At 39.9% G+C, this 15165-nt stretch overlaps 1 protein-coding gene across 1 annotated transcript; it reads left to right on the top strand.

Moving 5' to 3' along the window:
- The first annotated feature begins 1685 nt into the window (after positions 1-1685).
- On the top strand, positions 1686-13241 carry tmem64 (transmembrane protein 64). Its single transcript, XM_034545047.1, has 3 exons — positions 1686-3227; positions 8678-8833; positions 10180-13241. Exons 1-3 carry the CDS (start codon positions 2517-2519, stop codon positions 10369-10371), a joined length of 1059 nt encoding a protein of 352 aa, XP_034400938.1. The 5' UTR covers positions 1686-2516; the 3' UTR covers positions 10372-13241.
- Positions 13242-15165: the final 1924 nt, after the last annotated feature.

Here is a 15165-nt window from a genome sequence, read left to right as displayed (position 1 = left end):
TTGTAAAGCCCTCTGAGGCAAATTCTTAATTTGTGATATTGGGCTATATAAAATAAACTGAACTGAATTGAATTGAATTAGTGAAAAACACAATAGAAACAAACAAAAGCTTTACCTGTGAAACAATAAAACCTGGTGAGGAATTGCATCAGATTGTTAAGTGCTAAATGTCACAATAGTGCAATAATCCAACTCTAAACCTGCGGGGTACATGGTTTGATTGTAAAATGTCATAACAGTTCCATCTAGTGGAGTGTTAGGTTACTACAGCACAGCAGTCAAACTAACTATAGCATCTGCGAATGTGAAGCATTTGATTAAATATGTGTCTATCCACGTACATATGAATTCAAAATGAAAACCTTTGAAGAAAGTGAAGATGACAGAAAGTTATTTGAGGACTTCCACAAAATAACATAATGTATCCACAGCTGGGAGAGTCAGGCGGTAAGCAGTGGTAAATGCATGAATGCACATATTGTCTGCTTCACTCCTCTCGTTATGAATTTATATTGAGCATGCCAAGCAAGGCAATTCCCCTCAGGCTACTATATCACTATATGCTCTCAGAAATGTATGATAATAACAATTCACACTCTGTTGCATACTAGAAATCCTGTTTTTAAAAATTAAAAAATTAAAAATGCAATGTTGAGAGTGTAATACGATTTCCATAAATGATCATATACAACATCTCGAATGTCAGAATGTATCTAAATAGGCCTACATTACAAAGTAATGTTCTTAAAAAGCCTAGAATTCTGAGATACTATTACTTTACTTGGCATTTCTATTGTGTGAGCAATACTGTACTGTACTTGTATATTTCACACATATCAGCTGACCAATACATGAGCAGCGTATAGATTATGATGTACTAAACAGTAGCCACCACTGTTACCTTCTGCTCCATCTCATCCACCTCCAAAACTAAAATGCTGCCTACATGTTAATTTGTAATTATAATCCAATAACATGAGTTATATGATACTATAGTGATTCTATATTATGTGTACTTTTAGTAGACTAAGTACATGTTGTTCATCCTTAGATGTCTTACTTGAAATGGAGTATTTGGAAATTGTGGTATTACCTTTACCTAAAGAATGTGTGTACTTCCAATGTTGCTAATTATCAGCATACAAAACATATATCCTTCCTAACAGTAAACATGTAGCCTACATTTCTTTACTTTACTTTTTAATACCTTTATTTCACAAGCAACATTTTCAGATTAAGAACAAAACATATGATCCATTTATAAAATATAAGGCTTTGTTAAAGGGTAAACAACCCACCACCATGATAAATCTACTTTTACAAGCTATATTAAAATGCATGTTAACGGATCAGTGTATTAAGCATAATTGTATATTGTGGCATTGCTACTTTTATAAATAAGTACAATAGCAGTAACTGCTTCCTAATTGATAAAGTTTGAATGCCTTATTTATTTGAGTAATCTCATCTAAATAATTGCCGCACCACATCGTGAAATGATAACGGTTTGTTCTGCTCTCGTGGTAGCAGTTGCTGGCAGCAGAAACCAACCATAATTGATAATTGATCCAAAACAAACATCACTTGTGGTAAAACCCTGCGAAAATCTCGCGATGATAATCGGAGCGCTCCGATTGGATGATAAAGTCAAACGGGTCACGTGTGCTCGAATCACTTGGCATTCTGGGACACAAACAGTGGTGTATGAATAGCTTTAACAGCGTCAACAGCAGCAGTTTCTAGTGTGGAAGGAAGGCGACGAGAAAAACAACAACAGCCAGCCACCAGAGGAAGAATAAACTGTTGTTTCGACTCCTGCGTCTCATCTGACCCTCTGTTTTACGGGACAAGCGCACGAGCAGGAGGCGAACGGCGGGTCTGTCTCTGAGATGCAACGGTGGACTTTATTCTCGCTGCGAGCTAACGTCATTGAGCTAACCACAGGAGTAAGTTAGCCGTGCATTGATTCATGCTAGTGCGTGAGCGTTATCTGTGGGGCAATACTGGAACAGTCGTAAAAGTTTATGTTCTTGCACCACTTCGACTCTGGTCAACTCCGTCTAAAGAAGAATCGGACCGTTTGTCCCTGAACCCACAGCTCCAGTCGTCCATCGACTCTGTCCTGAGCTGAGAGGTTACAACTTTGAATATGGCGAGTGGTTCACACAGAGACCACACAACTGGCACTTATAAGTGTTTGGACTGGTACGTTGTCCAGCTAGAGTACCCGAGATAAACACTGTTACATTGGACAATTCGTGTAATGGACAAGGAGAGTGACGGGTTTCATCTGTACGTCTCACTACGCGGTTGCTGTCAGAGTTTCACAGCAATGGGTTGCCACTGCTAAAGCCTCCCTCTTAAAGTTCGTCGACACAAGCTCAACACATTGATCGACATGAACTTGCACTGGATTTAAAAGACTGTCTGGAAACCTTAAACGTCACAGCTGTCTCCAGATCGGACAGCTCATCTGAGCCTTTCTGCTGGTCCCCAGAGCTTAATTTCGGGCCAACATGTCAATGTCAGGGTCCACGACTGTGCAGCTTTTCACCAAGCTTGTCAAGCATGCAGTGGGTAAGGCGCAGATTCAGCTGAACCGCTGGCTGCAGAAGAGTGCCACAGATGAGTGTGACAAGATCGACATCCTGATATGCAGCGCTTTTGACGAGACAGGGGCTGCCATAGGGAAGTCAGATGGAGACCCTGAGGTTATCAATGACACGGGAGGGATGCCCTTCACCAACAGTGGAGAGTTCAGACACCCATGCTGTATCACCACCTTTTGCTTCAAGAGCGCCCTGCTGGCATGCATTATCACCGCTGTATGCTTCTCCTCGGTTGCACTGGTTCGGCAATACCTCAAGGACCTTCTGCTTTGGGTGGAGAGCTTGGACAGCCTTGTCGGAGCCTTGCTGTTTATAGTGGGTTTAATTATCGTATCATTTCCATGCGGATGGGGATATATTGTTCTTAATGTGGCAGCTGGCTACCTCTACGGCTTTGTGCTGGGCATGGGACTAGTTATGGTGGGAGTTTTAATAGGGACCTTTGTGGCACACCTGGTGTGCAAACGTCTATTGACTGAGTGGGTGCTGAACAAGGTTGGCAACAGTGAACAGCTCAGTGCTGTCATTCGAGTGGTGGAGGGAGGAAGTGGACTCAAAGTTGTGGCCTTAGCGAGACTCACCCCTATACCGTTTGGGCTCCAAAATGCAGTTTTCTCGGTGAGTATGAAAACACTATTACCAATTTTTTCTTTTCAGTTTCGAAGCACATTAGATCGCAAAGAACCAGCCAGATCATTAACTTACTGGAGAACTGTTCAACACATCATTGCAGTCGAAAGACACCTGTGACCTTTATTATTTTAGATGTAAATGCTTCTCTTATTGCTAGGCCAATCTACCCCAAAGAGAAAACACAAGTACCTGGAAACCAGTCCAAGGGAAGAGACCAGTGATATGTTGTTGTGATGAACTTTAGACCTTGAACATGATAAGGTGACCTGTTACTTCACTATTCAAGGCAGACCACAGTCTAATAGCAGGGAGGAAAAATTGAGGCCAGTCCCAGGAGAAAGGAAATTCCTCTTCTAGATAGAGGAAATGCTTCTATGAAATGTATTCTATTGTTGCCTCGGGACATCAAGTATTTTATCAGTTCAAACTATCAGTATCACATTTAAAGTCCTAGTTTGGGCTTTCATATGTGGAGCAATGTTTTTTCTCAACTCAATAATGATCTTGTGATGTACATAATGTAGACTACATTTAGCTTTAAACTGCACTCCTACACTTAACCTGAGGCCCTTGACCTTCCTACTTGGCATGAATAATTTATATTCGCTGATTACCCGTCCCAGTCGACTCATTGATACCTCCATATGGTAAAAGCCTTAAGGGATGTGTTACTATATTGTAGGAAACCGGTTTTGAGGTCATGCAACAGGAAAAATGTTTTTCCAGCTGTAATTGAATGGTTATTTGAGAGTACCAAACTGAGGGTTTGATGTAGCCATTCAGACTTAGAGCTCTTGAGTATTTCGAGCTATACTGCTACAAAATAGCACTAATCACTGTCTCATACCAGATTATACAATATCTCTCACATGGAGCTGGGAGTGCCTCACTTGTATCTAATTTTCAGATAAATTACCTTCACATAGTCTAATGGTTTAAAACTATTAACATGGCAGAAAGCAGCTGCATTTATAGATTATGTGGAAGTGATTAATGACATTTCCATTCCCCTTAACTTAAGCTCTTTTGAATATTGCATTTGTGTTTATGGGGAAAATATCTGTCTAGAAGAGAAACAGAATATTAAAGGCAGAAACCAACAGTAGCACAAACATCCAGAAGTGAATACGAATAAGGTTGCTTGAAAGGCATTTATGGCTCAAAGCATAAAGGAGTTGATGCTCAGGCCGGAAGCTGGAAAATGAAAAAAAAGATGAAGCAAGTGAGATTCACAAGCAGAGTTATTGCAAGTTGCAGAACCAGCACGTTTGCTGGATTGACCTGATTTACTTCGACATGTCTTGGGTATTTGGCTTTGGCTTTTGACAGTTCTATGCACACCCATAACCACCCGACAATAAACACATACTTTATGCAAAATATACTTGTGGTAGATTTTGAGACTGTAGTTGATAGAAGTTTTACATTTGATTTCATCATCTTAAAAAGCTGTTTCTAATGCTTTGTCTACCCCTGTTTACATACATAGTGGTGCAAAATAATATAAACTTTTTTCAGAATGATACACTTACAACTACATTTCTATAGTTGAGTTGACGCATCAGACCTGACTGTTCGCATTGACAACATAAATGAGAAATAAATTATTTCACAGTGTCGTAATTATTACAAGGAAAATGGATTCCGTGTCATTGCAGGGGTGGAGATCCACTTGCTGTTAAGAGTTTCGATGTCTTACGCGCTCCAGGGCTCTCATGCTAGCATGTTATATATTATTGTAAAGAGAACAATGTGTTCATCTGTACAATGTATTGCCGTTCCAAATCATGATTAAATGGTCTTGTACAATCAAACAGCTTCAGAACCCTGTTAGAAAATGGTTTTCTCCATAATTGACATTTTACATTAATTACATTACATTTAATTTAATTTACACTTTTATCCAAAGCGACTTACAATCATACACCGTAGACACCGCTACAGGGAACAATTCAGGGTTAAGTGTCTTGCTCAGGGACACATCGACTTGGGCGGGGTATTGAACCGCCGACCCTCTGAATGAAAGATGTTCCTGCTAACCACTTAATGAGTTATTTCCCACAGCTCATGGAGACGTATTCAGATTTCTATTTGTAGTCGACAAACGGTTCAACAAATATTCAATTTACTATCACTTGTGAGAAACAATTGAATCAAACCAAAAACTTTAACCAATTATCAAAATTTGTCGTCAATATATTTTGATCAGATAATCTATTAATTTATTATTTGTTGTAGCTCTAAACGGATGACACTGGAGCAAGTTGCTTAATATTTATGACTAAGCCAACACTTTTTAGATAAGTGGAAATTGTCATTAGACAACATTAAATTGAGAGTGCCAGGATTCAGCTGACTGTAGGAAAAAGCAGTAAAGTAAAGACAGAGTTGAACAGTGAGTGGGTGTATTGACATGAATGATTATTCTGTATTTGGCCCAGGCTATAGCCAGCAGTTCACCTGTAAAACAGAAACCATTTAAGTTGGTCAGATAAAAAGATAACCAACCGTTTGCTAGGTTTCTGTCTTGTTTGAAACCTGTTTGTCGTCTGCTCATACTTTAGGCTCCATGTCTGGGACACAGCTCTGTGCAAAGGTTGCAGTGTCTCACTTGTGCAAGGTTCACGGCTGTGGCTTTAACAGTAAACACAACAGTGAACTTACTGTTCCACTTCGCTGAGGTGTCAGTCAAAGGGACAGACGGTTTATACTGTGTTGACCAGCTGCTGTCACTGGCATTATTGGTTCTCTGCAATCAGTTGGCAAGGGTCAAATTAAAAGGCCGGCTAATTGACAGCCTTGTAAAATACTATGTTTGCTTCTGCTTGCTCTGGGTTATTGTCCACAGGGGAAAGCCACCAAACACTTATGAAAAAGAATGGCGGCTAGAAAAGTGGGTCATGTTTGGTTGTGTGCCAGTTCAAATATGTAATATTCCTTGTCTGTTAGTTTCAACTTATGACAGCTGTTTGTCTTTGGAAATGCAGCCTGACTGTTTGACTCATTGTGATGACTTTTGAGATTGCTCCTGTTGGCACTTTTTAGGTTTACATATTAATAGACAGTTTTGCACTAAAGCACCTGGGCAAAGGGTTGGCCTCATTTTATTCACTCTCACTGTTCTAATAGTATCGGACATTTAGCAACTACAGTGCCAGGAACAAAAGAGAGACGTGCCAGGTGTTCAGAAACACTAAAAGAGTATTGTAGCTCCTCTGTAACTACTGGATGTGTGAATAAGCATGTTTGCGAACAAGTTGAATGACAAATTGGACAAAAATAGGACTGCAGAAAATAAAAAAAATCAAGCTGTTGACTCCTCACACACAAACCTCAGTGTGAAACTTTATTTTTTTCCTGCTGCAAAAGTGAAGGTCAGAGTGAAGCCTTCAGCGGGGAGTTTAGCCGGTCCTGACAGAAGCAGGCCAATAAGCTCAATTCCCCTGTTTGCTTGCCTCCTCTGCTGCATATTTACATCCCAGCCTGCGTAGGTTTCAAACCCAGCTCAGGCTCTCGACTGGACACCTTGTAATTCATCTTAACCGGTTGCTCGTTATCAAGGCTAGCTGAAATTGTATCTTATATTGTATCTTATTCTCTACAATAAAAGGTGAAACGAACCATGGGTGGGTACTTCTCGTCCCGAGCTGGCTCATGGTGGAGTTATGTGTTGTCCGCTCTGCCCTTGGTAGGCACTTTCTGTGGATGAGGCTACATTTCACGGTACCCCGCCCCCCGCTTCTTTCTGCTGAAGTGGATGGTGCTACATTATAGCGGGTAACACGACCCGACACCAAGACTGCGGTAGTTAGCAAAACAATGGGGCAGCTCAAAGATGTTTTAATCTTTTGTGGACAACGTTGAAATATTCAGGCCCCTATATGTATTGTGGTATATTCTCCGCTTCCTTAGAAGATCGGCTTATAAAATACCGTTCCACATATTTGCCCTTTTGACCTGTTCCTCTACTGTCATAATGAGCTGATGAGGAAATTCCTTCTGTGATTCCTCATCAACTACAGGAAAACACGTTTGTGCAGCCTTTAGTTACTTTAGTTTAGTTCTTCACCCTTCATTACAAAGAGTAAACCCAGTGCAAATCCAATTAAAAAGGGAGACGACATCATTGTAGCAATCCTGAAATTGACTATGTAGTCAAGACACTCTACTTCCTGTTTTGTTTACAAGCTCAAACTCAGACCTGCATTGCCGCTGCTCTGAATAAATCAGGTCAAACCCAGGATGGGGTGTTTTTTACACTGCAGATTATCTTGATACACCGGCTTGTACAAAACGAGTAGGAGTTTCAGTTGGAATTCTCTGTATGGTTATAAAAATACCGGCCGCCCTTTCCTGGGTGGGAAGAGACTTCAGAGGACATTTGTGTCATTGCTCGAGAATGTTGTCTGCAGCTCTCATAGGCTCACATGTCATATCACAGAGATCACCTGAAGGCGTTTTGATTGTGTCGACACAGGGTGTGGACACGTCAGGGCTTATATTTCAAGGAGAAATAATGCTCAACTAAACGTAATGGGGATAAACAATATGATGATGTTAGCTTGATTAACCAGGTTTTGATAACCTCAGTGTCCTATGAATTGGAATCCAGGCTAGTTTGATGACAGGAGAGAATTGAGGATTTAACAATGCAAAGAGACACTTTTGGCTGGCTCTAGAATAATATAATTTTGGCCCAGGCAGTGTCTTGCAGCAATACACCACCGACCCTGACACACCGCTCTCTGCCACAGTGTAGTCACAGTGCCAAGGTCACATCGTCACACGTGGGCTTATGTCATCACTTCATCAAGGGTGACAGCAGCGCAGACCCTTGTTTATATTTAGATGGTTGTAGTTCTTTCAATATAGAATATTTTTTCCCAAATGTTGTTATTTTTTATTTATTTAAAGACAAGATTCATTTGGCTATTCCTTTTGATAAAGTGTGAATTAATTCAGTGGCTCTGGAACTGATGGTTATCCACTGTTTCTTATAATATGTATGTTAGATAGATAGATAGATGGATGGAGTACAACATTGTTGTATGTTAAAGAGCAGGTTGGTGAAAATTTGAATTGAATAGTGTTTGGTTCAGATATCCATCTTTGATCTAGTTTGGCCTTTTTGTTTGAACTTTTATCTCCTAACATTTTTAGCAAATATAAATGTACAAAACATGGAGGTAGTCATTTAGTTGTAGCTCTTTGAATAGTGTGTGAAATATAATTTCTATCTTGTTTTATTTTTGATTGTTAAAAGATAGACAAACATATTAAAAACAAGAACTTGGATTCCACATGCAAATTCATAATTTCATTCTCTGAAACGGTTTTGAACTTCAAGCCCAGTCTTAAATACAAATGCATAATGGTACTTGTTTTGTGCTAATATCCTTTGTTTTAAAGTTTGTAAGATGTCTCTTAATTTTAAGATCACAGACGTGTCCTTGCCGAACTACCTGGTGGCCTCCTCTGTGGGTTTGTTGCCCACTCAGCTTCTCAACTCCTACCTGGGCACCACGCTACGCACCATGGAGGACGTCATCGCTGAGCAGAGCGTCAGCGGCTACTTTGTGTTCAGCCTGCAGGTGAGCTGTTGGTGATGATCCATTAAATGTGAAGATTTCTAAATGTCCTGAAACAAATCTGGATTTGGTCTTTAAAAGTCAGTGTTTCGTAGAGTGTCTTGGTTTGACCCTCAAAGTTTAGTGAACTTGTTTTGTAGGTTGAGCAGTGTTTTTTTCCTCCCTTTTTCAAGCCTTATCCTAGTGCACAAGGATTGACATCTACTCCTCCCTCAAGTATTAAGTTATGTAAACGTCTAAAGGAATACTAAGCATTGTGTAGATATGCAAAATGTGCCCACACTTCTGTTCAGCTCACCCAAAGGTCAGTGGAAGCTGTCACCACATCTCAAACACCTGTTCAGCTTCATTTAAACCTCACAAGTGCCAAGGCATCATGGGTTGTTTCTTACTCACGTCTTACAAGTTCACGGGGGTCAGAGGTCAAGGTTCAGTTTAAGATTAACTAGGTATCAGTGTCTCATGCAGAACGGAAAGCTGTTGCTCCAAATTGACAACTGGCCTTAATCACACAAAAGCCTTGTCTAACACTGGTGGTGGGAAACTCCATCTACAGGAGCCCAGTTATCTCTTACTGTTTTACCAACCAGGATACCCATCATACATACAAACATGTATTTATTCAATGACAAATACAGAAACAAACTAAATATCAAGAATCTTGGTCAGTGAAGCTGTTGCCAGTCTTTGTGCTAAGGTTACCGGCTTAAGGAAAGTACCTGTATTCATCATATAGATATATAAGGGTGGTAATGGTCCCCTCATTTGAGTGTATTTTCCAAGATGTCAAACTATGTTTTTAATGAAAACGATTGACTTTGATTGACCGTGTAGCCTACAGATATTATATTTGGGAATAAGAGAGCACTGGTGTCAGATTGGGTCGCACTCTTGGTAAACCCTGATTTGACAAATTGGAACTAGTCTCAGGAGAGAAGATGCTGGATCGATGCATTCCTACCCAACAACATGTTTCCCAGATGCCTGTAAGCTTTTTAGCGTCATACAGGCAATGTTTGGATACATTTGTTTGTTGAAAACTATAGTAATTATTTAGGACGGAAGTGTGTGATTGTCATGCACTGCAATAGATTGTTACATTACATTACATTACATGTCATTTAGCTGACGCTTTTATCCAAAGCGACTTACAATAAGTGCATAAGATTGTGTATGCAGGTATATCACATGTTTATTGTGTAATGTCTTTTATTGCAAGAGAATTTTTTACAATCGAGAAAATAGTTCAGTTCAACCCTACAACCAAAATGAATGCCTCACAAATGAATAAAGAAGAAATGACTGCTGTCAGCCATGTGGATCGTGACTTCCTCCTCTGTCCTCTGCAGATCGTCATCAGCATCGGCCTAATGTTCTACGTTGTGCACCGGGCACAGGTAGAGCTCAACGCAGCCATCGCTGCCTGCCAGATGGAGCTGAAGTCGTCACACATGAACGGCTCCTCCACCAATCACAGCGGCTTCAACTACTGCAGCAAGAGGGCGACGGCAGGCAGTGGAAACTGCATTAATGTGGTGTGAACACCAACCGACTCACCAGGCGGTAGTTTGTATGTCTTGGTCCCCGAATTGCAACACTGAAGAACTTAAGGTAACCCGCTGAGTTCAGAAGGTGTCTGAAATGTGTTTATCAGTTTCCAACAACATATTCTGGCCTCCCTTGTGTGGGAACCAGGGAAGCATTCGTCTTTGGTAGGTACGGTGATTTAGAAGTGTGGGACCTTCACCGTCTGAAGAAACGATGCTGATGGAAGTGGTTTTGCGGTACATCCCCTTTTCTTTTAATTAAGGTACTTCTAAACCTATTCTTACAAGAGATGTCAATGGAATTATGATTTTTAGAGGTGGCTAAGTGAGGAAGTGAGTCATTAAAAACAATACCTAGGCATTAACTGCCTGCTAACACTATGAATGTGCAATCTGGAGATTTTTACAGAACCAAGGAATTGTTTTTCCATTTCAGTGTCAAAAGAATGCCAACCTATGCACCTTTTCTTTCATACTACATCTGATTTGTTTTATTCATCCATACCTTAGCCACAGTACAAATAATAAGGGCCTTATTCATATTTTTGAAAGATTTGGCTTTTTAGTCCAGGTAATATTTTTTGTGTGTGTTATACTTTTGGACTATGGAGAGAGGGTGGGAAAGCTCTCATGGAGCTGTGGGATGTCTGCTGGCTCACGACCACACCGGCTGAATTGGCCTCTTCTGCCCGGAGATCATTTTGGCGCTTCTGCAGTTGAAGAGCAGCCGGGGAGGAGAACAGATTTCACAGCAGGGGACTCAGGAATGTTTCTGCCAGGAAGGTTGAAGTGTCACCAGCTCCCCGGTAGCACAGCCACATGCGCTGCTACAGAGCCACTGAGCTTAAACCAAGATGTTTATTCCTAATTTTGATGTGATTTTTCCTTTGTTTTGTTTTCAAATGTTATTTGGCTGTGAGATCATTCATTAGGATTATCACATTGCTTAAGACGGTAGTTTTGACAATTCTGTGCAATACATCAAAAACAGTGACAAAATGGCATGAATGTCCTATTTCAGTGCTGAAACCAAACTAATCAGAAATGCACATAAAAATAACACAAACCTGGGTCTGTGTTTATTTAAAGTTGTACATGCATTAAAAATGAGTAAGCTAGATGAGATAAAGAGGCTATTATATTGTATGTGCCATAATTTGATAAAGCTTATCAGACGCCATGACACTGGCCTTACCTGAGGCTACATGTGACTTATCCTATTTTATTAATTATGCTGGTAATTCTAGAAATGATCTATGAACAACTTTTGTGTTTTAAGCTCTTAATAATACAACAAGCTCTCATGTTGTGGGTTCTCTGGCACAGTCTACTTCAAACAGATATTTCCTACAGATAAGTGAAACTTGGAAGGGTTTGGTTGGTCAAAAGTTGAAAGTGATGTCTCAGAAGCCGACAATCAAACACAACACTAAGCGATGAATGTGATTAAAAAAAAAAATATTTTTACATGAATTATTGTGATGCTGATCCTCAGACAAAGTCTGAATGAGGAATTATAAGGGCTCCTATATGAAATATTGATCTATATCCCTATATTTGTAATGCTGGCAAAACATTAATTTTTTTTATTTTTGTACAAATGTTTTCTTTTTCTGTTTTCAAAGCCAGATTTAATGTTTGCCCTCCACATTCCATGCTGTCAGTCCTCTTAAAAGCTGTAGAGTTATTTTCAATGTTGGTTGAAATGGCCCCCTCATGTCAAAATTCAGCAATAATGTTTGAAAGTCAAAAGCAAAGAAATATGATCAAAGTCCTACCAGTAAGATGTGTTGGGAACAGCGGTTTACTCCCGACATTAAAGATCTTCTCTGTAACATGTATTTATCTTTTGAAACTGCATTTGAGTTTTTAAGTTGATCCATGTTACCCTGTAAGGTTAAAGTATTACAACTCCCAGGTTTGTGTTTCAGTGTTTTCAACCTGCCTATTACCTCCCGCTGCCTCTGACGGACATTAATTACTGAGCTGCCAGTTATGAGGAAGAAACGCACCAAATGGAACCGGAACAGCTTGTTCAGATCTGAGTCACCTTCTTTGGAGAGTCCCTAAACCTGCTCGTCGCTGGTTGAAGTTAAGCCATCAACCTCACTCTGTCATATAAAAATCTTGTGAATCCAACCCAGTCACATTTGCCAGTTTCTTACTTGAATTGAACGTTTACGTAGAGGGAGACAAGAACATTTTATGCCTGCAAGGTTTTTAAAATCTTCTCACAACTCTCTAATTCTCATTTTTCAAAGGCATGGAAATTAGTTTTTCTGTAAATGCACGAGACTTTCGCTTGACAGCAGGGATATTTTTTTCTTTCCTCCAAACAAAGTGTGGTTTGATGAAGCTGTTCTGCTCAGAAGTGGATATTAAACAGGTTTAATACAAAAATCAAGTATGTTAAACTTGATTGACCACCTTGGACACACTTCATAATATTTTAGTCTGTCAACTGGGATTTTGAAAACTTGACATTGTGGGAAGATGTATTACAGTAGACTTTGGTTCCTCCTAGGTGGACTCTATTTAACTTAGATATAGTTATGCAACAACTGATTCCTAAGGGAAGTATATTTCATAGATACCCACACAAGACCTGAATCTGGGATGTAACTGCACACACAACTGGACTGTTAAGGAGGAGGAAAATATGAGATCATAAACTTAAAGTGTCACGTTAAGGGTCTCGTTTGGTGCTATGAAATGCAATACTTCCCATCTGTATCAAGTGCATTACACATATACTGTATTTTGTAATACAGAGAATTTTACAGTGTATAAACATTGATAGTTATCGCTGTACTACGCTTGTTCAGTGTTATTTATGAGAGAAAATAAAAGTCAGACTTTGTTACAAATTGTTTGTTTCTGTATTTCTTTCCCAACTTACTTACTCTATTTCTTTTTTACATGTATTTTAAAAACACGCCTTTTATCAAAATGTACGTGTTAATAGTCACACTATATTTTTTTATCTGAGTACAGGTGTTTACTCTTTGCAAAAGTTAAATCAAACCTTAAAGGAGTAGTTACATATTTTGGGCTATATATATATATATATATATATATATATACAGTATATATACTTATTTGCTTTTCTTAAATAGTTGGATGAGAAGATTGGAAAAACTTTCATATGTATGTTAAATATAAAGCTACAGATAACAACATTTACACGAGATTAACCTCATCTAACGCCACCAAAAAGCATAAGTAGTATTTCCCTAAATACCCAAATATTGTTTTAACATTTTAATCTACTTTTTGTTTGATTTATAGCTCAGGATACTTTTGTAATATGAATTCTACCCCTGTCCTTGTTTGCTTTAACTAAACATTGTCAAGCTTGTTGGATTTTAGCAGCCTAAAGTACTTGGTATCGGTGAGGAAACTGACTTCTCAACAGATGTTTTCAAAGAAATATGTTGCTGATGACATTTCAAATCCTGCCACACATTCCATGAAATCATTTTCCCCCTCACATCATAACCTCACCCCAAACCCTCGCACAAGACCCGTAATATTACCTCATCCTCAACCCTTTGAGAATGAAGGAAGACAAACGTTTCTCGCTCAGAAGTATTCCCCTTATCTTGCAAACCTCCAAATAGCTGCCAGTCCTCAAATATGCAGCAGAAGCAGCGCTGTACGGTCAGAAATAATGCTGGCTTCTGGGGCAGTTTGTCACAGCAATTTTGATGTGAAGTAGTGATGGATGTGGCGGTGATGTAGAGCACCACTTACGCTTGCCCTTGCCCTGCCTGTGACAAACTATCTGTACAGGGGGAGGTGGGTGTTTGTGTGGACAGAGTCTGACAGGCATGGTCCAGATAGATCCTGCTTGTGAACAGTGCTGTGCCCATGTAACCACTCTCTCACACACACACACACACACACACACACACACACACACACACACACACACACACACACACACACACACACACACACATACACACAGTTACAATGGGAAAGTTGCCCACAGCCATCTGCTCACAACCTAAATGCATTTTTTTTAAAATACAAAAACTACAATACAAAAAAGAGAGCCCAGCCCCAGCAGCAGACAACACTCCTTGCATTTTATTTCTCCATCTGTTACCAGGAGCTGCACAAAATATTTGTCTGCTGATCTTCACAGCCCACCGATCTCTTCCGGGCTCGGGTCAGAGCTGTGTCTGATCCATCATCATCTAACCCCGCCTCAAAGGACAAACCTCATCCTAGAGCCTCTCCGCCAGCGCACGGATACGTCCACACAAAACCAAGAACATTCATTTTGACGGGCGTCAAATGAAAGCCCCAGATCTCACTGAGGGCTACGCTTTTGGAGGAAAGCTCCAAAAATACATCTGCGATGCTGTTGGTGCTTGAAAAGAACATACACATCTCAGAGTGAAATTGTAGTAGCAAAAAAACATGTGAGTGATGTGATCTTGGAATATGTCTACGCAGCCTTCCAGAGGAAAACTAGTGGTGCGGATGTTTATGGATTGGCGGAGGGAAAGGTTGATCGGGAAACTGCTCAGTACACAAATATAGAAAAATAGTGCAGTTCCAAAGTTCCATGGAAAACCATTTTACTCTAATATCAGACAATACTTTGCTGCTCATCAGTACAGGGATTGAAGCTCAGATCAATGTCCTTCTACTATGCCGTTGTCGCTGACCATCCATGCTGATCCGTAATCTAATTGTATCAGTTAATTGCATTACAACATTCTGGACTATCAACAACAAAAAAAGTCTACCACTTTAACTGAATTTAAAACTAGGATC

The sequence above is a fragment of the Cyclopterus lumpus genome, chromosome 11, assembly GCF_009769545.1.
Source record: "Cyclopterus lumpus isolate fCycLum1 chromosome 11, fCycLum1.pri, whole genome shotgun sequence".
Lineage (NCBI taxonomy): Eukaryota > Metazoa > Chordata > Actinopteri > Perciformes > Cyclopteridae > Cyclopterus > Cyclopterus lumpus.
Note: the sequence above shows the minus strand (reverse complement) of the source record. Positions and strands in the feature narration are given on the sequence as shown.